This window comes from Vigna unguiculata, chromosome 9, assembly GCF_037176805.1.
Source record: "Vigna unguiculata cultivar grain cowpea cultivar isolate G323 ecotype 2 chromosome 9, ASM3717680v1, whole genome shotgun sequence".
Classification (NCBI taxonomy): Eukaryota; Viridiplantae; Streptophyta; class Magnoliopsida; order Fabales; family Fabaceae; genus Vigna; species Vigna unguiculata.
Window position 1 is genome coordinate 862,076 of NC_140800.1, and position 25,201 is coordinate 887,276.

At 32.5% G+C, this 25,201-nt stretch overlaps 3 protein-coding genes across 3 annotated transcripts; all 3 read left to right on the top strand.

The window, feature by feature from the left end:
- The first annotated feature begins 4,182 nt into the window (after positions 1–4,182).
- On the top strand, positions 4,183–8,906 carry LOC114162257 (sucrose synthase 2-like). Its single transcript, XM_028046086.2, has 15 exons — positions 4,183–4,341; positions 4,458–4,590; positions 4,688–4,839; positions 4,992–5,184; positions 5,431–5,549; positions 5,688–5,904; positions 6,017–6,115; positions 6,207–6,380; positions 6,521–6,637; positions 6,755–6,921; positions 7,063–7,287; positions 7,488–7,809; positions 8,086–8,330; positions 8,414–8,552; positions 8,669–8,906. Exons 1-15 carry the CDS (start codon positions 4,262–4,264, stop codon positions 8,696–8,698), a joined length of 2,412 nt encoding a protein of 803 aa, XP_027901887.1. The 5' UTR covers positions 4,183–4,261; the 3' UTR covers positions 8,699–8,906.
- Positions 8,907–10,681: 1,775 nt separating this feature from the next.
- IBR3 (acyl-CoA dehydrogenase-like protein) lies at positions 10,682–19,180 on the top strand. Its single transcript, XM_028048243.2, has 17 exons — positions 10,682–11,002; positions 11,117–11,254; positions 11,686–11,826; positions 11,920–12,051; positions 12,498–12,683; positions 12,961–13,038; positions 13,270–13,383; positions 14,148–14,246; positions 14,325–14,442; positions 14,581–14,843; positions 15,405–15,599; positions 15,742–15,884; positions 16,071–16,155; positions 16,242–16,451; positions 18,131–18,283; positions 18,405–18,509; positions 18,593–19,180. Exons 1-17 carry the CDS (start codon positions 10,868–10,870, stop codon positions 18,782–18,784), a joined length of 2,487 nt encoding a protein of 828 aa, XP_027904044.2. The 5' UTR covers positions 10,682–10,867; the 3' UTR covers positions 18,785–19,180.
- Positions 19,181–21,103: 1,923 nt separating this feature from the next.
- LOC114163018 (pectinesterase/pectinesterase inhibitor-like) lies at positions 21,104–23,652 on the top strand. The gene is made up of 2 exons (XM_028047064.2): positions 21,104–22,309; positions 22,394–23,652. The coding sequence occupies exons 1-2, from the start codon at positions 21,304–21,306 to the stop codon at positions 23,107–23,109; spliced, it is 1,722 nt and encodes a 573-aa protein (XP_027902865.2). The 5' UTR covers positions 21,104–21,303; the 3' UTR covers positions 23,110–23,652.
- Positions 23,653–25,201: the final 1,549 nt, after the last annotated feature.

The window sequence follows — 25,201 nt, forward strand, 5'->3', positions numbered from 1 at the left end:
GTTAATTAGTTATCATCGTCTTATTTTTTATATCAGCTGTCAGGATTAAACACTTATCACTAGATCCAAAGTTATAGACATTAGACACTTATCACTAGATCCAAAGTTATAGACATTAGTTAATACGTAACTTTTTTTTTTAAGAATTTAATCGTCCAAATGTCATGATTGATTATAAATAAATATTTAAAATAAATCTTATTAATATGTTATTGTATTCTTTAATTAAAATTAACTATTAATAAATTCAATGAATATTTTTTATCGTACTCAAAAGATAATTATAAATGTTACTCCTTGTTAGCTAACAAAGAAGCTTTCTATAATATTATATAACAGTATAGACCATAGAATAAAGAAGTAAAGACGATAGTATATATTGATCTATCGTATATATTCATCATAAGAGATCAAATTCATTATACATCTGCTCTTGCTGCACTCTTCAAACACTTCGACAGACACTAACTGTTGAAGTCGATGATACTTTGTTATCTTGTTTCTTGCTTTGAAACAAGAAGCCATGCTGTACTTTATAACGAAGGCAAAACTGCTTAATTAGTATAGTAGTGGGACCAAGAATATGTTTAAACCCAAACTGAACGCTTGAAAAAAAAAAAAAAAAAAAACATAAATTATGACAAAATTACACCTCTATGCTAATGAATTTGTAAGGTAGATTCATTTCATCGTAAACAAATAACTAAAGTGATTTGGTTTAAGCTTTTCCTCATTTAAATGTTTAGACTAATATAGATGGAATACTTTACCAACACTAATGAAGGTTTCAGACTAATTAACGTCGAAAGTCTCACATCGATCAGAAGTAAAATCAATTCATAATATATAAGTAGCTGCAATTTTTATCTTACAAATTAATTTTGTGATATTTAGTTAAATTTAAAACACACTTTCAATATAATATCAAAACCGATTCTAATTAATTTTTTTGGACATTCTGTACCTCGTTGTGATGATCTGAATGAGATATTGGTATAGGTCGGAGATTCTTTTTCAACTGATGATAACGTGGCGGTCCAAAAGCAGAAAAGTGTAAGAAGAAAAAGGAAATGCAGAGCATAAAGCATATATAAAGACACCGAATCTAATTCCTCTTTTTTCTATTATTAAATTATTCTTTCTAATTTACTTTTTCTACAGTGGAAGAAAGAATGGATCTTGGGTTCTTCCACAAACCGCGTTGCCACCATTAATGATTCTAACTTTGTGGTGCCACTTTTATCTTCTCTTCCTCTTTAGATCAATCGGAATATCATTAGTTGTAGTTTATTTACTAGAAAATTTCTCTGAGGATATATATATGTATACATATGATTCCGATATATATAATGTTTTAGACCAACAAATCCAAATAAAATAGTAAACGTTTATACATCGTGTATGTCATTGGTCACGTGACAATTTATGATTGTGTCATTTTCTATATTTATAATTTTTTTTCAATTTATTCCATTTAATAATTATTTCAGATCATAAGTGTTTAAGTAATTTCAAATTCCAAATTTGTTCATGGGTTTGTCTCCTTTTCCTTCTACAAGCAGAAAGTTCAGAAAACTTCCAATGTCTTCCTTTTCTCTTGTGAATTGTGATAATTAACTGAGGATTGAATAATAAATCCTACACAGTTATTAACAAGAGAAATTCACTAGGTTTAATAAAATTTAACTATTTATTGTGTTTATAAACCATAAAAAAATACTAGTCAATAATGATAAATGGTTAAAATTTACTAAAAAAGCTCTCCCTATAATTTTTAAGAAAAGAGGATCCAAAACCATTCATTTACAAGTATATAATTTAAGAAAAACATGTTTATCATTCACGCCTAAATTATTCATCAAAAAAGTTCTTTGGTAAAAAATTTATCAATAAAGAAATATGTCAGTAAAATCAAATTTATTCATGGATTTTAAAATTTTAATTATTGATGAAATATTTATCAGTAGTATATTAATAAAATTTATTTGTAAACATTGTTGCTAAATTATATATTTTATTATCAACTAAAATATCATTTAGTAATTGATTTGTAAGTAAATTTTATCGATAAAATTTATTAATAATTTATAATTTTTATGACTTTCATTTCATAAAATGGGTGTTAATATTCATCTTTTCCCCTATAGTCATATTTGGTCAAATCTGTCAATAATTTGATCATTGAATGTTTTTAAATTTATTAATATTGAAATTTTTTAAAATTTGTCAATAAATTAGTGTGTAGTTGATTTTTTTGAAAATTCTATCGATAATTGAATTCTTAAAAATTTATTAGTAAAATTCATAGGTAATTGAATATTTTTTAAAATCATTCAACAAAAACTGAACACAAATTTGACATGTTTCTACTTTAGTATTAGTTAAAAAGCGTGTTTGACACGTTAAAAAATTTAACATAATTGGATTAAAATGATGATATTAATCCATTCTTAAAGTTTAGAATCAAAATGTATCAATTTTCGTCCAATAACAAATTTCTCTTTTACATCAAAATTCAAGGATATTTAATCCTAAATTTTTGTTATCTACGAATAAAATTTATCGAAGAACTTTCTATCAATGAAATTTTTATTGTCGATAGTTTTATTTTATCAAGGAATGTTTATGATTACTACTGATTTTTTCTGTCAACATTTTTTTTCTAGTAATTTGGATTTAACTTAGGTATGATTAGCTAGTTTGAAAAATTAATTTTGAATTATTTTTTACTTTTAAAGTTATATGAATTATGTTTCAATGTTTTCATTTAAAAATTAACAATTTCTTTGGCCTTCTTCCTACACTTTCATAGTTTCTCCTTTTGCACTTCCATAGGCCAGATAAAAAGACTATTTTGCCCATATTTTCTTAGTACACTTTCATATTTCCAACAAGGAGATTGAGGTTCTCAACTATTGATACTTATTTACATTTGGTTTTTGTATTGTATATTGTACAATTCACAATACAAAGTTTATATTATAAATCGTACAAAATATTTTCGATTTATATATATTTCAAAACTCAAAAAAAAAAAAAAGTGAAATATTTTTTTTTTGAATATGTGGAAGTGTACGAAGAAAGTACGGAAGTTCCCTTGATTTTATCAGGTGCAAATTTTTCTAGAGTTTTTTTCAGCCCAATAATTTGAACTTAAAGTAATTCTTCAGTGTTGAAATCAATTAAGTAATATTAATCTTAAACCACTTTAAATAAGGATATGCTTTAAATAATTTATAAAAACTAAACTAGTTTAATATTTCATGTATACATATATAGTTTATTATTGTATACAGTTAATTAATTACAATTAATATCAGTCATTTCTGTTAAAATGTTAAAAAATTTAAATAATTAACTTTTTGGACACAATCAGAAATCCTTTATATATATATATATATATATATATATATATATATATATATATATATATATATATATATATATATATATATATATATATATATATATATATATATATATATATGAAAGCCAAAATAAAAAAAAATTGTTAAAAACTAATCATAAGTTGTAAATTCTTAGATTCACAAAATCAGTTTATTTTTTCTAAATAGTTTTCTTTTTGGAAATTTTTAGATGATATCCTAAACATAGTTAATTGTAAACAGGTTAAGAAATGAAAATTTTATCTTTCCCAAACACTAATACCTTAAGATGATTCTAAAAGATACAAAATGGATCAAAACACTTTCTCTCTCTCTCTCTCTCTCTATATATATATATATATATATAAGGCAACCCCAGAACATATCCATAAGAGTTATACAATGTTATTATATTTTTCTCTAATTTTACTTACAGTAAGGAAACTTTACTATTATTTAGTAATTATGATATTTTGTTTTAACTTTGATGCTAAATTTATCTAAAGAGAACTTTTGTGTGAATTTAAAAACATCCAATCGCAAATTACGTTTTCATCGTATAGTTGACACGTGTGCTAATTTCAATATTGCACGAATGATTATTAGACAACAAAAAAGGTGAATAGCAGAAGCTGTTATTAAAATCAACACCAGAAAAGAACAAATCCACCGTTTGAGAATTTAAGTTCTGAGAAAAGAAAACACGCAATATTTTGTGCTGTGCATGCATGCAGCCACCTCTTCCTTCTAAGTGCCAAGTGCAACCTTTTCTTTCTCTTTCTCACTCTTCTATAAATATTCCTCTTCCTTTTTCTCTCTTACTCTGTTTTGTCTCTTTTCTTTTTCAGTGCTTTTTTGCCATTTTTGGATTAATCATGCCAGTTTCCAGCGTGAGAGAGAGGGTGCAAGACACCCTCTCTAACCACCGGAACGAGTTGATCTCTCTTCTCTCAAGGTGAAGCTTAAGTTTTTATTTTTGCAGCATGAATTCATCTCTAGGAATAATGCTGAATGCCAAGAATGTGAGTGATAGGTAAAAATAGTTATTCATTTTCTCTCTTTGTTGCTAAGTTATGTTACTGGGGGCAAAGGATTACTACAACCACATGACTTACTGGATCATGTTGAAAAGATTCTTCAAGAGGATGAAGGGATGCAGAAACTCAAAGAAGGTCCCTTTGTTCAAGAGCTAGAATCTGCACAGGTTATAACTCAATATATCTTAAGTATAGCTTTGGTAATTTTCTTTAGTTTTCTTTGTTTCTTCAGATTTTACAAAGCTACTGTTTCTATTGTCATAGGAAGCCATAATTCTACCACCTTTTGTGTCTATAGCTTTGCGTCCAAGACCTGGTGTTTGGGAGTATTTTCGGATTAATGCATTTGAACTCAGTGTAGATAGTCTGAATGTTGCAGAGTATCTCCGATTCAAAGAAGAACTAGTAGATGGAGAGTAAGTGTTATTAACTTTGTTATATATATACGAAGTTTATTTTCTGCAGTACTTTCGAATAATATAAGTGAATTTCGTGGCACTCCATGGTTTCAGTTTGGCTTCACGGAGAAATGTAATCATATATCATTGTATTTGAAAATTTGATCCAGGTGCAGTGACAAGTATATGCTTGAACTAGACTTTGAGCCATTTAATGCGACATTCCCTAGACCAACTCGATCATCCTCTATTGGTAATGGTGTTCAATTTCTCAACCGTCATCTGTCATCATTCATGTTTCGTAACGAAGAAAGTTTGGATCCTCTCCTCGCATTTTTACGCTCACACAGATATGATGGTCATGTAAGTTTGTGTAGTATATGGATGAACGCAGTATTCAATCATTTACAAACACTGATATTCATCAGCAGCAATTTTGCACGATGCACTGAAATCTTAAATTACCCATGTTCTTTTGTTTTTGATGTAGAAGATTTGTTCTCGTTTATTATAGCACATGAATCCTGTCAGTGTTGCTTTGCTTCAACTAGGTGGATTAGGTTACTTTATAAAAAAAAAAAACATTTTTCTGACAAATATGTTTCGTAGGCAATGATGGTAAATAACCGGATTCATAACATATCCAACCTTCAGTCTTCCTTGGCAAGGGCAGAAGAAATACTTTCGAATCTCCAACCCAATACACCGTATTCTGGCTTTGAATATGAGTAAGCAATAATCACCTAAACTGATATAATTCTGAACTTTCATTAGTTTTGGAGCTAGTTACTTCATGTAGAAGTAACAAATCGTTTACCAGATACACTTGATCAGAATCCTTTTTTTTCTTCACTAATTTGGTGTAGACTACAAGGATTGGGATTTGAGAGAGGTTGGGGTGATACAGCAGAGAGCGTGTTAAACATGGTGCATCTTCTACTAGACATCCTTCAAGCTCCTGATCCAAACATCGTAGAGTCATTTCTGGGAAGAATTCCTATGGTTTTCAATGTTGTAATTGTATCACCAGCTGGTTACTTTGGCCAAGTAAATATTCTGGGCTTGCCTGATACTGGTGGACAGGTATAATTCATAATCTCTTAGAAATGATACAAAAAACTTGAGAAGTTCTTCTACTAATTTTAGTTTCTGAAGAAACTTTCTTGTAACTCTTAATGTCACTCACAATGAACAGATTGTTTATATACTTGATCAAGTTCGTGCTTTAGAGAAGGAGATGCTGGTCAGAATTCAAAAACAAGGACTTGATGATGTGTCTCCAAAAATTCTGATAGTATGTGATTCCGAAAGTCTTGGCCCTTCTTCTAAGTATGACAAATGAAATATTTGTTCACATGTAACTGAAATCCTTGTGATGCTTCAAGGTTACTAGATTGATACCAGAGGCAAAAGGGACAACTTGCAATCAGAGACTGGAAAGAGTTAGTGGAACTGAGCATTCATATATACTGAGAGTACCCTTTAGAACTAAGAATGGAATTTTGAGAAAATGGATTTCAAGGTTTGACATGTGGCCTTATCTAGAGACATTTGCAGAGGTAAGCCTCATCTGTGTTTCAAATCTCCCTTTCTATTCTCCTCTAAGGTAACAGTGAGTGGCACTCCATAATATGTTGTCTTCATAGTCTAATGGTATTCTTGCTTTGTTGAATATGATTGTCTCTTTCTTTATACAAAGGATGCATCACACGAAATTGCAGCTGAGTTACAAGGAATTCCTGATCTGGTAATTGGCAACTACAGTCATGGAAATCTTGTTGCAACCTTGTTATCTTATAAGCTAGGAATCACACAGGTGCGATAACAATTCAACATAATGTTATTATCATATATAAAAAGATCAACCAAACTTGCAAATGCAAAGACTGTTTCATCTTTTATCAATTTTGGTTTTACTTAACTTTCCATGCAGTGCAATATAGCTCATTCATTGGAGAAGACTAAGCATCCTGGCTCTGATATATATTGGAAAAAGTATGAAGACAAGTACCATTTTTCTTGTCAATTCACAGCTGATCTTATTGCAATGAACAATGCGGATTTTATAATCACTAGTACATACCAAGAAATTGCAGGAAGGTGGGTTAGGATATATTTCTTCAAAGAGTAATTGAATGGTATCCTGAAGTAGCACACGATTGCACTGTTTTTCTTCAGTTGGCTATGTGTGATTTTGTATCACATTGTTCCCTAACATTTTTCACTAATTTTTTTCCTCAGCAAGAACAATGTTGGACAATATGAGAGCCACTCTGCCTTCACTCTTCCAGGACTCTATCGTGTTGTTCATGGCATTGATGTTTTTGATCCTAAGTTTAATATCGTGTCTCCTGGTGCAGACATGGGCATATATTTTCCATTCTCAGACAGAGAAAAGAGGCTAACTTCTCTCCATGGCTCGATTCAAGAACTTATATATGGTGATGAACAGAATGAAGAACATGTGTGAGTATATTTTTCAATAGGACAAATGTTTGAATGTAAAAACAACACATGCTGTTGTGAATATAGAGCAGGTTTTGTGTCAAATGCATTTTCTTATAAATGAAGTCAAAACATCTCTTGCAGATCCTGTATTGTTCCTCAGGTAACAGTGATGGGAGATTAGAATCTTGTTTAATATCTCTTTTTTTTTTCTGACTTAGTGGCTCGATAAATGATAGAGCAAAGCCAATTATCTTTTCTATGGCAAAACTTCTTCCAGTGAAGAACATAACCGGGCTTGTTGAATGCTTTGGTAAAAGCTCCAAGTTGAGAGAACTTGTGAATCTTGTGGTAGTAGGTGGCAACATTGATGCACAAAAGTCTAGGGACACAGAAGAAATGGGGGAGATAGAGAAAATGCATAGCCTCATAGAAAAATATAACTTGCACGGCCAATTTCGTTGGATAAAGGCCCAAGTGAACCGTGCTCGTAATGGAGAGCTCTACCGTTGTATTGCTGATGTCAAAGGTGCTTTTGTGCAGGTACGAGAAAGACAAGTATTCAATCACACATCGTTGTTGTTCTTATAATGTTATTATTGTCATAGGTTTAAGTCGGTCACCGAGACAAATCAATGACTCTGATATAGTATAAGTCGATCATCCAGACAAATCAGCAACTCTGATACTACTATCATATACTATGGTGTTTATAGTATAGAGTTTAATAGTGTTTAACTTTACCATTTCTACGGAACGTGGAAATTAAACTTAAGATTATTTCCGACATCAACCATGTTCTTGTTGAATCTCTTGCAGCCTGCATTTTATGAAGGGTTTGGTCTAACAGTTGTGGAAGCAATGACTTGTGGTCTTCCTACATTTGCCACTTGTCATGGTGGCCCTGCTGAGATAATTGAGCATGGAGTTTCTGGATTTCATATTGAGCCACATCATCCGGATGAAGTTGCTGCAAATTTAATAAACTTTTTTGAGCAATGCCAGCATGATCCTGCCAACTGGAACAAGATTTCTGATGCAGCTCTAAGCCGCATTCATCAGAGGTCTACTCTGGCTTGGTACCATTTCAAGATATGAATCTTCCTCTTCTTAGAAACTTACCTTTTACTTTGTTTGAACTTTGTAGGTATACATGGAAGATATACTCTGAGAGGCTTCTCACTTTAGCTGGTGTCTATGGATTCTGGAAGCATGTCTCGAAGCTTGAGAGGAGAGAAACTAGACGATACTTGGAGATGTTCTACATTCTCAAGTTCCGGGATTTGGTAAGCAATGCTATGTTTTCTCACACAAATGTTTGTGTTTAATTAACCCTTTTAAATTTCACTACTAGTTTTAGGTCCCATATCGAATAGAACACGACATTGTTAACCTTGTGCAGGTACAGGGAATTCCGATGGCGGTTGAATAGCATCTTTGACTCAGTTGAAGGAGTTTTTCTGCTTAATGTTTACTGATGAAGTTCACTTGCAGAATAAATGGCAATTCTATATGTTTTTGTTTTGTAAATTTATTTTTCTTTGTTTTAATTTTTTTTGAAAAAAAACAAAATCTCTTTTTTACTATATGTTTTTGTATGCAATTATTCTGTTGTATTAATTATTTGTATGTTCTTTGCATATCACCCCCAAGATGAAATTTCAATAATGAAAATTAATTAAATGCTCAGCAAAAACCAATTTTTGACTGTCTTACTGACTTTGGCTTATAATATGAGTAGTAGGATTTATTTGTACAAATTTTCTTATAAATATTTGTAAGGATAAAAATTATAGTTAAATTGTGACAATTAAAAAAAATATTTTTTATTTATATAAGCTTATTTTAATTTATAAAAACTATTTTATTTTATTTTTCTTTTAAAAGTGGATTTGTAAAGAAATTAGTCTAAATTCATTTAACATCCGCTATCTGAATCCATCAACATCATTTTATGAATAAAAGAAGTTAAAATAAATTAATCTAATAACATCATGTTATGTGAAACTTGCAATATGTGTTTTTTTAATCAAAGTTAAATAAGATGTTGTTGAAAGTTTATAGTTTCAATATTTTGGAAATTACTTTCAAAATCTTTATTTATTTACTTTTTGTTTAATAACAATCTATTTTAGAAACTGTTCACCTTAAAAACAAACCGAAAATATGCATAATTGTTATTATACATCATATGTACAACGTCATTTTATGAATACAAAAGAATAAATTATTACAATAGTTTGAAAAAAAAAACAAATATCTTAAATATTTCCAATTTGTTCTATTTTCAAAGTGACACATGTTTTCAATTTGTTTTAAGGAAATGATTCGAGATCCCCACGACATTCGTGTAAAAAATTTAATTTATGACAAAAAAAAAGTATTTTAACTTGAACTATAAATTTAATTTTAAAAAGTTACTATTAAAAATATAATGTCAATTAATAATTGACTAATAAATAAAAGACGACGTAAATAAATAAATAAAAGTTGACACTACGTTAATAACATGAACTTAAAAGTTAAGTTAAAGTTATTTTCATGATTGAGTTTTAAATTGATTTTTAACTTTGAGATCGATCATTATTACATCATCTCATATATTAAATATTTAATAAACTATAATATCTAAAATAACATATTAACTAATTTATTATAAGTTGTGAAAATTGTTTCATATATAACTCTAATATGATATAATTATAATAATATATTATAGTATGTTGTTGTAAAACAGGTCATTGTGTGGTTTCTTTATTGGAAAAGGGGTAAAAAATATATATTCTCAGTAAATCAATGCTAATTATCAACTACATACATCCATACCAACTTTAATAAATATTATAATATTATAATATTATAATAGGTTAGATTGCTATAAGTTTATCTAACATTAACTTAAACAAATATTAAAAATAAATTATGTTAATATTGACTAAATCAACAATAATTTAAATGAATATTAAAAATAAATTATGGTAACATCAACCTATCATATATTTTAGCTCAAATAAACATAAATATTTAAGTTAAATTAGCGTTAATTAAATTGATGCTAAAGATCACAAGCATACAAAAATTGAAGAAAACATTGAGTTACTGTACAATGAGAGGTGATTAAAATAATAAAATGAATTAAAAAGTGATAAAATGAATTGGAATTGGAAATTACTTCCAAATTGAAGAATAATCTCAACATAAAAATATAAGTCAAACACCACAAGCCAAATAAGTTATGTGCCGCCATTTAGTTTGATGCCTTTAACACTAATTTTGCTTTGAAAAATTACCAATAAATTATTGACCCGAGTAATAAATTATATTACAACTGTTAGAATTTTAATTCTTAATTGTAATTCAGCATTTTATTTTAGAATATTCCAAATATCGTCTTGTATCAGTTAGTGAAGAAGATTAATCCAAAGCTTTCAAGCATCAGGATTCAGGACTAATTTTTGCGTAATGCAATTCTCAAGCTACTTCTTCAATTCACATGGTAGTGTTTGTGACATGACACTTTTTTGCACGTGGCGTCAGAGGTTCTAAAACCAAACCAATTCACCCGCAACCTTTTCAGCTGTCGCAGATCGAGAATTCGGATATGGCGCGGAACACAGCAGACCTTGTAGCGCAACTCGATGTTGCTAATCACTTTCCCTACGACTCTCTCATCCGCTACTGTTCTTCCAACATTTCGGGGTTCCCTCAACCCCCTACTCAGTTCACCGTTTCGCAGGTTTTTGTCTTTTTTGGAACTTCTCTCGTGCTACTGGGTCACCTGGGTTTTCATCAAAATTTGATTTTTATTTTTATTTTGGCTGTGTGATCCTCTGGTGAAATGTTGTTTTAGTTTGGGCATGGACAATCCAACCCCACTTACTTGTTGGAAGCGGGTTCTCATGACTCCGTCGTGAAGCGCTATGTTCTCAGGAAGAAACCTGCCGGGAAATTGCTCGCTTCAGCTCATGCCGTTGAAAGAGAATTTCAGGTTTTTTTTATGTTACATTAATGGAAATTGAAGTCTGAGTTATTTTGAATTTGAAGAAGTAAACGATCATACATTGGGTTCACGTGAGATCTTATAGAGTCATGTTCAAGTACTAGCTAAGATGATGTTAGGCAAATACTTACATGTTTAATTTCATATATGAGGAATTGATTTTCGATCTATAAATGATCGTACTGGAATAACTTTGGATATCTTTTGTTATTAATAAGAGATTGTGCACTTAGTTTTACTACTATCTAGTTTTAAGAATAAAAGCATTCAAATATAGATCACCTTACTTCAAAATTAAGTTTAATTCAAAATCAATTTTGTAAATGTTTATCCAAACTCCCACTTTAAGTGTTTGAAGTGTGGGCAGTGAATAACATTTAGTGAGAAAATGACTAGTTGTGTGCCCCTATAATTCACAGGTTCTCCAGGCATTGGGTGCTCATACCAAAGTTCCAGTTCCTAAGGTTTTCTGTTTGTGCAACGATCCAAGTGTTATTGGAACCGCGTTTTATATCATGGAATATTTGGAGGGGCGCATATTTATTGACTCTAAGTTACCGGTATGATTTGCTTTCTAGTTAATTTTGGTTTCCTTGGTGATTGCTGAAATTGTCACTGGTTTGATTTGAGACATGTGACTTGTAAATAATCAGGGTGTGGCACCTCAGAGGAGGAGTGCAATTTACAGGGCAACTGCTAAAGCCTTAGCTTCCTTACATTCTGCTAATGTGGACTCCATTGGTCTGGGAAAATATGGACAACGCAATAATTATTGCAAAAGACAGGTATATTATTTTATATATGATTATTTATGGTCAATTTACATGGAACTTTGGTTTTCAATTGTGCCGAATGACATTGTATATCCATTTAGCGACTCACTTGGTGAAATAAGACTTTGTTGTTGTTGTGCATTGAATTTTTTCACGTGGAGATATATGTATTGGGATAGAAAGCTGAACATAGATGGATGCGCTGAACAGTTCTTAAAGTACAGTAAAATTTATGAAAGTAAACGTTGAGGAGACCTTGAAAACATCGAGTACTGCCTTTGCTTTTTTAAAATATTTGAGGATGCACTTATCAATTCCTTTCCCTATGTCCATTTTTTGGTTCCACTCCATCTTGTTTCACCACCTCTGCTATTGTACCAGGACAAGTTTAGGATCAATATAGTTTTATTTTATTAAATACTAAATTGTGCTAATAGATAGTTTCTTTTTTGTATTAGATTGAGAGGTGGGCTAAGCAATATGTTGCCTCAACCAGTGAGGGTAAACCTGCAAGTAATCCAAAAATGTTTGCCTTGATTGATTGGCTACGACATCAAATCCCCTCTGAAGATTCTTCAGGAGCAACAGGTGGTCTGGTTCATGGAGATTTTCGCATTGACAATCTTGTGTTCCATCCCACAGAGGTAAGATTCATATAGTAAGATTATGCACTTTCCTAAAGTTTCATTGGATGAAAACTAGTTTTCTTTGTTCTAGTCCTAAGGCATAGATTTTTGATCTGGTCATGCTCAAATTTAGAGTATCATAACTTGTGTTAACAAACAAAATTTATGTTCTCAATGCCATGTATGATGTATTCTTTACTCTGGAGTTAGGACACTGTCTTTCAAGACTCGGTATTTAGGCCTTATAATCTTAGAACCCACTTCTTGTGCCTTATAAATTTTCTTTCTGATGCAGGATCGAGTAATTGGAATACTTGACTGGGAACTGTCTACCCTTGGTAACCAAATGTGTGATGTTGCATATAGCTGTATGGTACGTACCATACACTCACTTTTCTGAAATTGTAACATAAATGAGTTATATTATACTGCCAGAATCATTTTTTGAATATGCAGTTTGCTTTTATAATCTTGATGATTAGCATCTTCATTTAGTCTGATTGCTTGTTAAACTGATGATAGTAGAATCACTGTTCCAGATTACCTAAGTATTTGATTAATTGAATTACCTGTTCAATTCATGTTCCTTTTGTTCTCCTGGAAGACTTATATTGCAGATATTGGGTCTGAAAACGTGCGTGAAGGTATGGAACGTTCTGGACTACCTGAGGGGATTCCTTCACTACCAGAATATTTGGCTGATTACTGTTCCCTAGCAGTACGTGTTCTAAATATATATGTCTCGATAGATTTTCGTATCATTTGTTATGTATGCTGATGATATATTAAAAAAATGTATGCATTATTACCTTTACCTTACGACTTCTTGGGGATTGGAAATTCTGCTATTAAGTATGTGTGGAATTTAGATTCAAATCAACAGTTAGGATAGATATGATAGTCTCCACATCCATCTAGATATTAGGGTATAGGGTTGCCTAGAAAGTTGACGTGAAAGCTGTAATTTTTCGTAAAAGAAACCAAAAAGAAGGATTCATGTATGTGAAGGAGAAAGTATCCTCATTTTCTATATATGTGGAAGATCACTTAATGTCGGGTAAACTGTGGTACATAGGATAAGGATAAGGGCTTATCCTTTTGACAAACTATGCAAGCAATGGAAAACCTATCACAAGGCTCACGACCAACAAAATCCACATGGGTTTAAGTTCTTATAACATCCCAAAAAACAAATGTTATGACAATTTACAACTGGATTATACCAATATATTTGAAATCCAACTATTAAATTATAGGAATATGTGACTAGTATATTCTACCTAAGATTAAAATATCTAAAAGCACGCTCAATGATAATTAGTTAATTCATAACTTGATTTGATAATTTGTTTGAGATTTTAATAACTTTGTATTTGATGGTGGTCATTAACATTAGCTATTTAGCCGGGGATGCTTTTGGCATGTCTTGTATCATACCTGTGCCTATTCTTGAAGATCTAACAGAAGTGTTTTGGATTCCAGGAAAGAAAATGGCCTGTTGCTGAATGGAAGTTCTATGTTGCCTTTTCTTTGTTCAGGGGCGCTTCAATTTATACAGGAGTTTATAATAGATGGGTTAAGGTATCTAAATTTGTTAGTGATGCTGCTGCTGCTATAGTTTTAAGATCTAATATTTTGTGGCTTCTTTGTGTGCAATAGGGTAATGCATCAGGGGGTGAGCGTGCTCGGCACACTGGAGTACTTGCTAACGGCCTTATAGATGCTGCTTGGGAATTTATTGGACAAAATTCCGTGCTTCCTCAGCATCCTCCCTCAGGTAGCTATAGCATGTAAACGTTATGGCCTCTCATGTAGTGTTTCTAAAATGTAATTTGTTGCTCTACTGGAAGCTAAAAATATTACTAGTTTATTAGTATTAAACTACAGCTGAGACCCTTTCACACCTGACAATCAGATGCGAATGTACGAGACTATTCAAAAGAGTTTGTGAATGGGAATGATGCACAGGGCCACTCAAATCAGGGGAAATTTGTTCCTAGTCAAAAGGTTTTGGAACTGAGGAAAAAATTAATTAAGTTCATGGAGGAACACATTTACCCCATGGAAAATGAATTTTATAAGCTTGCCCAATCAGACTCGCGGTGGACTGTTCACCCAGCAGAGGAAAAGTTAAAGGAGATGGCAAAGAAAGAAGGCTTGTGGAACTTATGGATTCCTGTATGCTTCTTTTCCTCTATTTTTTCTGTATTTTGTGATTTCATCCATCCATCAGGTTTGATATATTAATAATACAGCTTCTTAGGAGTTGAGTTATGAGCATTGAAGTAAATATTTAAAGATGTTTTTGGAGATCCCTCACCGTATAAGTCAATTTGGTAGAGTTGAGTTAGGTTCAAACTTACATTCTAAATGGCATGAATATCTAAGTCATTTAGTAGATATTCTACCCTGTCTACCCACCCTCTCAAAATAAAACTTGATAAAATCTAAGCTTGTTAAAAAAACAAGATCCTTAAAAATAAAATAACAAGAGTATAAAGGTTTAATTAATCATAGATTGAAAAAGAACTTGTGGATACTGGAAATGCTGTAGGGATGAGCATTGCTATAACTCAACAGGACAGCTAAGAAAAGATTCAGCCTGAATAGCTAGATGGAGTACTGAATTATTAAACATGTATCATATATGATTATTTCTTAAATTCTTTTATTACCTTTCACTGTCACTATTTCTTTTCCTGAAAAAGAAGTCCTCTGAACGCATTCGTTTGTGTGCAGCTTGATAGTGCAGAGAGAGCAAGAAGCCTTATCTTTGATGGGAGCAATAATCATCTGTCTACCAATGCAAATGATTTGTTATTGGGGGCTGGTCTCACTAATCTCGAATACGGATACCTTTGTGAGATCATGGGTCGTTCCATTTGGGCTCCACAAGTATTTAATTGTGGTGCACCTGACACAGGTAATATGGAGGTAAGATGGAACTTATCGATTTGCTTGGTTGATTATTAACTGACCAACATTAATTGGATCTCTCAGGAGTTGATCATATTCAGTATGCACTCTATTGATGTTGCATTTTTGTCTAATTTGATAGTATTACTTTGCATATTAGGTATTACTGCGTTATGGAAATAAAGAACAACTACAAGAATGGCTAGTTCCTTTGCTTGAGGGGACGATTAGGTCTGGATTTGCTATGACAGAACCACAAGTAGCATCTTCTGATGCAACCAATATTGAGTGTTCTATTAAAAGGTAGTAGTATCGATAATCTTATGTAATTCAAGAGTTCAGTCTTTTCAGTTAACCAATGCAAATGCATTGGCTAACTACTTTAAAAACGTGGGTTTGAGTCAAGTTTCTTGGTAGAAGACAATTTAGACATATGTGAGAGTATGGGCATCTAATTTAGTTATTTTCTTAATTTTTCACCTTTTATAGGCAAGGAGATTCATATATTATCAATGGGACAAAATGGTGGACAAGTGGTGCTATGGATCCAAGATGTAGAATTCTTATAGTCATGGTGAGTATTTGATTGAAAGTTATTTTACTAACAGTCATGCGCCATTCATGTCAATACTCAATAGTGTGATCAAAACATATGGGCAGGGGAAAACTGACTTCAACGCAGCGAAGCATAAACAACAATCGATGATCTTAGTAGATGTCCAGACTCCTGGTGTTCACATAAAGAGACCATTGACGGTGTTTGGCTTTGATGATGCTCCTCATGGGCATGCAGAAATAACATTTGAAAATGTTTGTGTGCCGGCAAAAAACATCATACTGGGTGAAGGACGTGGATTTGAGATTGCTCAAGTAAGTCGAAAAATATTTCCTAGGTTGAATATTGGGATCTGTTGTTGGTTTGAACTCTGTTATCTACTATTGAATATTGGGATCTAATGTTAGTTTGATGCTTCCCATCCCTTGGCTTAAAGAATAATACCTGGTTAAAGTGTCAATTTACTAATTTTTTTCTTCTTGGCGACTAGTATTTTTGACAGCATAACTTACCCAGAACTCAAGAGTTCCATGAATAATTTGAGATAGTATTAAGGCTTTAAAGATTTCCTGTTTTGCCACACGAGACACCCTTTCAAGGGCAAAACCTTGAGGCTCATTCCAAGAGTCCGTAGAGGACAATTCCTTATGTGAACCCATAACTAAAAATCAGCAACATCAACTTAGATACTGTCTTTGCCAAACATTTAGATAACTAATAAATATCCAAAAACCCACCTTCAAAAGGTAACTATTGAGAGCAATCCCGTTTTACAAACAAAAGCATAAAAAAAAAGGAATAGGATTTGAGATTTTGTTCTGAGATGGTCTCCCAGCTTCCTCTCCTTTCTTTCTCTGTTTTTCAGTTTTCAGTTTTCTCTCATAAGATTTTCATTTTACATCTCCAAATTTTGCTCAGTGAACCATCAAACCAATCATAAAGAAGAATTCTTCATCCTGAAGAAAGTGAAACCGCTGAGCAGTTTGTCAAATGACTCGGCACTTTTTGACCATTGACCCAGTTGCTTTCTGGATCCACTTTTTCTCAGCGATTTCTGATTTCACTAAGCGAAAAACTATCAGTGTCGATGTTATTTGTTTCCCCAGATTTGCTGAGTGAGCGTGAAAATGGTTTAACGCTTTGGTTGATTTTGAAACCTTGTAAACTTTGATAGAAATCTGCTACAAAACAAGACTTTGTGAGTGCAACGTCTGTCAACTCTTAACAAGATATAAAACTAAGTTAAGGGAGATGTTTCCTTCTAAAACTCAAGTTAATAAGTGCCAAGAAAGCTAATTCTTTTAGTAAACTTGACAGTAATCAAAGGTGTACTTTCAAACATGATTTACCCGTCTCTGTAATTTTTTTAAAGTTTACCAACTTTAGTAAATTTGAAAGAAAATTGCACCAGTTTGGTACATAAACCTCACCTCTGGAGCTAACTATTTAATGGAGAGAGTCAAGCACTTAAATACCCCCTCTAGACATACCATATTACTTGATGTGAGACTTCAGCACTCCCATAATACCCTAGTTCCTATAAATAACAGCTCCATATATTTAGATAGGGACTTTTCATAAGTATGAATTATCATTCAAAAGTGGACACAACAATAATAGTTTTAGGATATTTTTGGATAAATTTCTCCGAAAACATTTAAAGAGGAGAAAATAAGGAGTTTCTCTATAAGCTAAAAGTAGTATATAAATAAGTTAAAATTAGTTCTTTTGGAGAAGTTAATTTAAGTGAGCATCTACAAATTAGTTTGTATATAAGTTAATGTTAGTTTATGATTTTTTTTTAAGTGTTTCTGAAGAAGTTTATCAAATAAATTCTTACTATATTCTACTATACAAGGAATTGTGGGGTTATGTTTGGAAGTTATTTGGTCTGTCTGACTGCATAATTTACATCTGCCTATCTTCTTTTATATGTTTACTAAAGTACCAAAAAAGTAAATTTTCAGTGAGCTGATAACTAGCATTCTTACAGGGTAGGCTTGGTCCTGGAAGGCTGCACCATTGTATGAGACTGATAGGTGTTGCCGAGCGAGGCATGCAGTTGATGGTTCAAAGAGCCATCAGTAGAAAAACATTTGGGAAGTTCATTGCTCAACATGGTTCATTTCTTTCAGATATGGCCAAGGTATTAGGAATTTGTTGAAATGGGTGAAAAAAAAAAACTTAACTAGAAGTGGCAGGAATAGAAATAAATGTCTCAGTTTTACACTATTAAGATATCTGCTTACTTAGCTTCTGATGTTCAGTGCCGAATAGAGCTAGAGAGGACCAGATTGTTAGTGTTGGAAGCCGCTGACCAACTTGATAGGCTTGGGAACAAAAATGCTCGGGGCATACTAGCAATGGCAAAGGTATTTGTTTTTAGCACAGAATAATAATGTTCTACTCTATGGCTCCTATCACTTCACTCTGATGTTGATTCTTATGGGAGCAGGTAGCTGCACCGAACATGGCACTGAAGGTGCTTGACATGGCAATGCAAGTGCATGGAGCAGCTGGTGTTTCATCTGAAACTGTTCTGGCTCATCTCTGGGCAGCTTCAAGGACACTGAGAATTGCTGATGGTCCAGATGAAGTTCACTTGGGAACCATTGCCAAGTTAGAACTGCAAAAAGCCAAGCTTTGAAAACCTGAACATTTTTCTCCTCAGGGCTAAATGAAAGTCATCAAATTACACCAAGAAAATGTTCCTAGGAGAAAAATAGCCGTGTTTCAAAATGCTTTTGGAAGCATTATGTAACATAGCAGGTTATTCAAAATCAGGTTTGAAATTTGTTACTTTGAATTCCTTAGTTAAATATCACAACCCTGTGGTTTACTGAAAGAAGAAAAACGTTGGTATGCAGTATGTTATTTAAGTTGATAGTAAAAACATAGATGGCTTAATAAGCATATAAAAAAGTATATAGAATGCATGTGGAAGTCTTTTCTCCTGTACAAACAAGCAAAATCATGTATTTAGCCACAAGCAGTGGCATATGTTTACCAATAATTTTGGAAATTAAGTAGTTTTAATGTTCAATATCTATGCAAAAGTACTATAGATCTTTCTTCACAAAAAATATATGTTATATCAGCTTTCCTATTTTAAGCAACTTAATAATCTTTTCTTTCGGACTATCTCACAATTTACTGTATGAATTATATCAATTCATCCATGCATCATAATATTCAAAACCGTTTGTAATCTATTCATTTATCATATGGTACAAATCACTGACTTCGTAAACTATATCAACTAATGGGATTTGGGATTTGAATATGATATTATTATAAAAGCTATGGTTAATGATAAAATATATATATATATATATATATGACCTCGTTTTAACAAATTTCCAGAACTTCACTACTAAATAGAGTTAAAACATTCTTAATGATATTTCAATTAAAATTAGGGATGGCAATGCGGGTCGGCCCGGTCCGTTTAGGCGCGACCCTCATAGGGCCCGCACAATGCGGGCTGGTCCGTGCCTTTCCGTACACTTTATGCAGGCTGCAAATACTGACATGTCCTGTCCCGCACTTGGCCTGCGGGCTGACCCGTTTTTTTTTAATTTTTATGATAAAACTTTCAATGTTTAAAAATTGGAAAACTTTAAGAAGTTCACAAAATTAAGTAAAGACTTTGGGAAGTTGGATGATAAATTGATAATTCAACATTTTATTATATTCATATTCATATTCATTATTCATACTATGAAATACACAATGTATTCTTTAAATTTTAGTACATTAAAAAATACATAATACTTTCTTTTCCAATTATACAAGAATTTGAAACGATAATGCAAGAGTTCATAAAAAAAGTAATTAATATACACAAGTATAAGTTTTCTTTTTTAACTTTTATGCGAGCTTGCAAGCCGATCTGTGCGAGCTGCGAGCTTATGCGGGCCGAGCCACTGCGGGCTTGCGGACTCACTACCTTGGTCCGTCCCGCATTTTTTTCGCGGACCTACGAATCGGCCCGACAGGTCAGACCCTAATTGCCACCCTTAATTGAAATCATTCATTTTGTTTGACTCTTGGATTTCTTTCTAATTATTAAAATATATAATTTGATTTAAATTTATATATTTATTATTCAAAAAATATAAATATATAATAATATTGTAATTTCAATTATTAATATTTAAAAATTAAGTAATTTAATATAATTTTTTCTATCTATACACTAGAGTTTAAGTTCTACTGATTTTCTCTAAAAAAAGAAATAAAGAAAGGGCTACTTTACGTTCCATAATAACCATATTACGTTCCATAATATTGACAAATAATACTAAATAAAGAAGAAAAAATTAAAAAGAAAAATGCCTTCAATGTTAACGAGGACTTTACTATAGCCATACTACATCCTCCACCAACATATGATGGAATTCCTATACCAACAAAATGATATCTCATGCTTTCACATTCAGAAAAAACTCTGCTTTCCCACTCCGAAAAAATTGTAAAAATTTAATAGTTAAAATATTATTATTTATTATGGATTGATTAATTAAGAATGGTATAACATTAATGTTGGGGAATTGAAGTTTGTGGGAGAACAATGTTCTCTTATAAACTATGACAGAGGCCTTGTTCATTTTTCTATGTAATAAATTACAGTGTAAGTGTGCAAAAAAATTATGATATAATTGCTAAAAAAGAAAAAAAAAAAGTTTTTCTCCCACCCTAGGAGAGACAAATGAATAGATATGACAGATACTGTAAAATTTAGAACTTAACCAAAAAAGAAGTTTGATATATATATAACTTTATCCAAAACAACAACAAACATGAAGCGTACGTACGTACACATCAAAAACTTATATTAGCACCAAAGTTCTTGATTCAAGGAGATCCTCTCACAGCTATACCTTTTTAAAATGTTTTCTTAACAACCAGATGCCAAAATTAAACAATAACTAAATATATTTGAAGTGATGATGTAGGAATTACCTGATAATATTCTTGGATGCAGAGAACATATACATCAGAATAGAACCTCCGAGAACTTGCCGAGAATTTAGAGCATGTATAAATGAAATAACATCACACGTTAGAAAGAATAAGAACCCAAAAGATTGAAAATTGAGGGAAAAAGTAACACAGAAGGAAGTTTGATAGGGTGGAATATTGCATGTGTATATAGAGAGGGATATGAGTGAAGATAACAATCGCAACCCAAACAGAAGGTTCGCCATTCTTGGCGTCTCTTCGATCCTCCTTGTGGCTGTGGTGGCTGCGGTGGCTGTTACTATAAACCAAGGAGATGAACCTGAAAGTGGAGGTCATATCGTTAGTTCTCAAAGAACAAGTGTAGACCTACTTTGCCTGTCAACAGAATACGCGAAAACATGCAGGAAAAGCCTTAAAAATGTAGCTGCTAAAGGAAACATAGACACGAGGGCTCTGGTGAAAGCTGCGATCAATGCCACGGCGGTGGAACTTCTGAGGCACATAAGCAACTCGTCCCTTTACAAAGACCTGGGGAAGGACAACATGACAAGACAAGCCATGGATATTTGCAAGGAGGTGTTTCAGTATGCGGTTAATGGTATTCAGAAATCTGCTGATACAATAGACAAGTTTGAATACGGGAAGCTGAGTGAATACATGTATGACCTAAAGGTTTGGATCGCGGGGAGTCTCACGCACCAGCACACGTGCTTGGAAGGGTTTGTGAACACGAGCACCAAGGCCGGTGAGACAATGATTAAGGTTTTGAACACCTCTTTGGAGCTTAGCAGCAATGCGTTGGACATGGTGAATGTGATCTCTGGTGTGCTGAAGGACCTTAACATGACCTCGTTTGGGAATAGGAGGCTTCTCTCTCAGGACATACCAGCTTTGAATGATTATCCTCCGTGGTTGAGTGAAGAAAAACGGCGTCTTCTTCAGATGGGAACTGAAACTCCTGATGCAATTGTGTCCCAAGATGGCTCTGGCCAGTTTACATCTATCAATGATGCTCTTCGGTCTGTTCCCGCTAACAATGAAAAACCTTTTGTGATTTACGTCAAAGAAGGTGTGTACAAGGAAAATGTTGAAATGACCGTACTAATGACCCATGTCACAATCATCGGAGATGGTCCGACAAAGACCAGATTCAGTGGCAGTTTAAACTACGATGATGGAGTCCAAACCTACAAAACTGCTACTTTTGGTTAGTATCTCAAAAAAACCCTATTTTTTCAACCTTTGAATTCATATCCATACCTAATTTCTTATTATCATCATCAAATGACAGCGGTTAATGCTCCAAACTTCGTGGCGAAGGATGTTGGATTTGAGAACACGGCAGGGTCCGAGAAACATCAAGCAGTGGCACTGCGAGTAACAGCAGACCAAGCTGCGTTTCTGAACTGCCACATGGACGGGTTCCAAGACACGCTATACGCTCAGTCACAACGTCAATTCTACCGCGATTGCTCGGTGACTGGGACGATTGATTTTGTGTTTGGAGATGCCGTTGGAATGTTCCAAAACTGCAAGCTGATTGTGAAAAAACCGTTGAGCAAACAACAGTGCATGGTGACAGCCGGTGGGAGAGCGAAAGCCGACAGCCCCACAGCCCTAGTTTTCCAAGGTTGTCTGTTCACAGGAGACCCTGATGTGTTTAGCATGCCGGAAAAGGTGACATACCTCGGAAGGCCATGGAGGGCATTCTCTAAGGTGGTGATCATGGATTCCCAGATTGACGACATCTTCATACCAGAAGGGTACATGGGGTGGATGGGAACTGAGTTCATGGACACTTGCACATACTTAGAGTACAATAACAGAGGCATTAATGCAGACACATCACTCAGAGTTAAATGGCCTGGTGTTAGGACTCTAACAGCAGAAGAAGCAGCTTGTTATTATCCTGCAAGGTTCTTTGAACTTGCTAATCCAAATGATGCTAATTGGCTCGTTAGATCTAATGTACCTTTCAACAATGTTGGCCCTGCGACTCCCCAGTAGTTAGGTTAGCCAGTAAGAAACTAAATTATGTGACATCATTTGAGGATCATTGTCGAGTGTCAAAGATTCTAGTGTCAAAGTATCATTGTCGAGTCACTAACACAAGTGAGGATCATCTACCTCACAGGGGTTATAGTCATATACATACTCTAGATTCCTCTTAAGGTTAGTTCTGAAAGATATATACATTCTTATTTTACTATTGTATATATTATCATATTCTCTTGTAAAAATGATAGGTGAATGTGTCAATATGGGATGTATTGGGATGTACTGCTCTTTCTTGTAAACTTCACTAACATTCATAATTGTTTATTATACAATTCAGTATCTTATGCAACATTTGCAGCAACACTCAATTTTAGAGATGAAAAGGAAGTTTGGTTTGGAAATGTATGTGGTAGGTTTCATGTGATGATTGTAGAATCAACCCAATGGTATTGCCACTGATGCATGCAAAGGTTTTGAGCATGGTTATTTTGATTATTGTACTTGAATTCAACGACCAAAACATGAGGTAAAAAAGATGAACTTTTGACTTTGGTTTTGAACCGAAACCTAAACTTCGATATTAAATTTCGGTTCTAGAACAAATCGAAGTAGGAAACAATTAAGAAATGATGAAAAATTAAAAAAATAAAAGAAATTGTGTCAATTTTTTAATAACCGAAACCTATTTTTCTCTTTATCATTCACTTTTGGTAATAACCAAAGCACAATGTGGACTCTTTTTTTTTTTAAATAATCTTTTTATTTTTCTTTTTGTGTACATATCAAATCTGCCTATAGAATGAATACAACCATAACTAGCACACAAAGTTTATATACAACAATATATAACAATATATAAATGACAATTATGTTATTACACTTTAAATATAATTTACAAGTAAATGTTTCATGTACTATTTTACATTTCTATTATTTCTGTTATATATCTTGCACAAACTTTCTTTATCAATTTCTCGTGCAATTGTGTAGGATTATTAAATCTCTGCACAAAAGATAATATTTTTAATTAATATATAGATAGTTACAAAGTATTTGATTCAATACAATTATTATCATTTTTCAATTAGTTGTAATACACGAACAACAATTGTTATCAATTTCATAATATAATATATTAACACAATAGTAATCGCATTCGTATGAACCAATTTATTTATGACAATATAATATATTAACACAATTATAAAAATTTAAGAAAAAAAAATAATCCAACTATATATGGATCAAAATAACAAATCTCAATAGGCAACCATGCAAACTTTTTTGTTGTAGCAGTTGATCTTCCTAACAAAATGTTGAGTCCAACATATAAACTTTGTAAAAGGGATGTTTAGGATACACTTATATAACAAAGAAAGTTCTTAATATTGAGGTTCTTACCAATCCATTACTTATTTGAGATGCAGGGAGGGAGTATGCAAGGAGCAAAACCATACAACAATATTCTTCTTGAGAGAAACTACAATTAGTTGTCAATGACACCTAAATTGAAAATACAATCATTGTTATACCTTAAATTGGTGGATTATAATTACAATACAACAAACTACACTTACGAAGAAATATAAGGGACTAAATACATTTGTTTCCATTGTTCAAAATATCTGGTGACGTATATTTGTATGTCATCAAACTTATTGCCGCCATAAGTGGCCTTACTAAAAAAACTTATATTTCTTGTCAATTTTTTTTTTTGAAATTTTTTTCATAGGAAATACTTATAAATTTTGTTATGAAAATATTTGCAGAAAATTACTGCCAATATTTTTGCAAAATATTTTGTATAAAACACTTTTCACAAAAAATTTTGTAAGAAATAATTATCCACAAAAGAATTGTTGGTCAATTAAGATTCTTAGAAAAAATAGCAGAAAAAAATCTTTTCTTGTAAATTTTTTTAACAAATTTACAAGAAAAATCTCATGTAATATGAAAATTTTTAGTAGTGTGGGTTGGGAGTCTATAAACCCATATACATCCCTTAACCCCGTATTCTTACTTGACACCAAACATATACATGAACACAACACTTTTATTTATAGAGAATTGTTAGAGACATGCATCTCTATAACTGAATAAG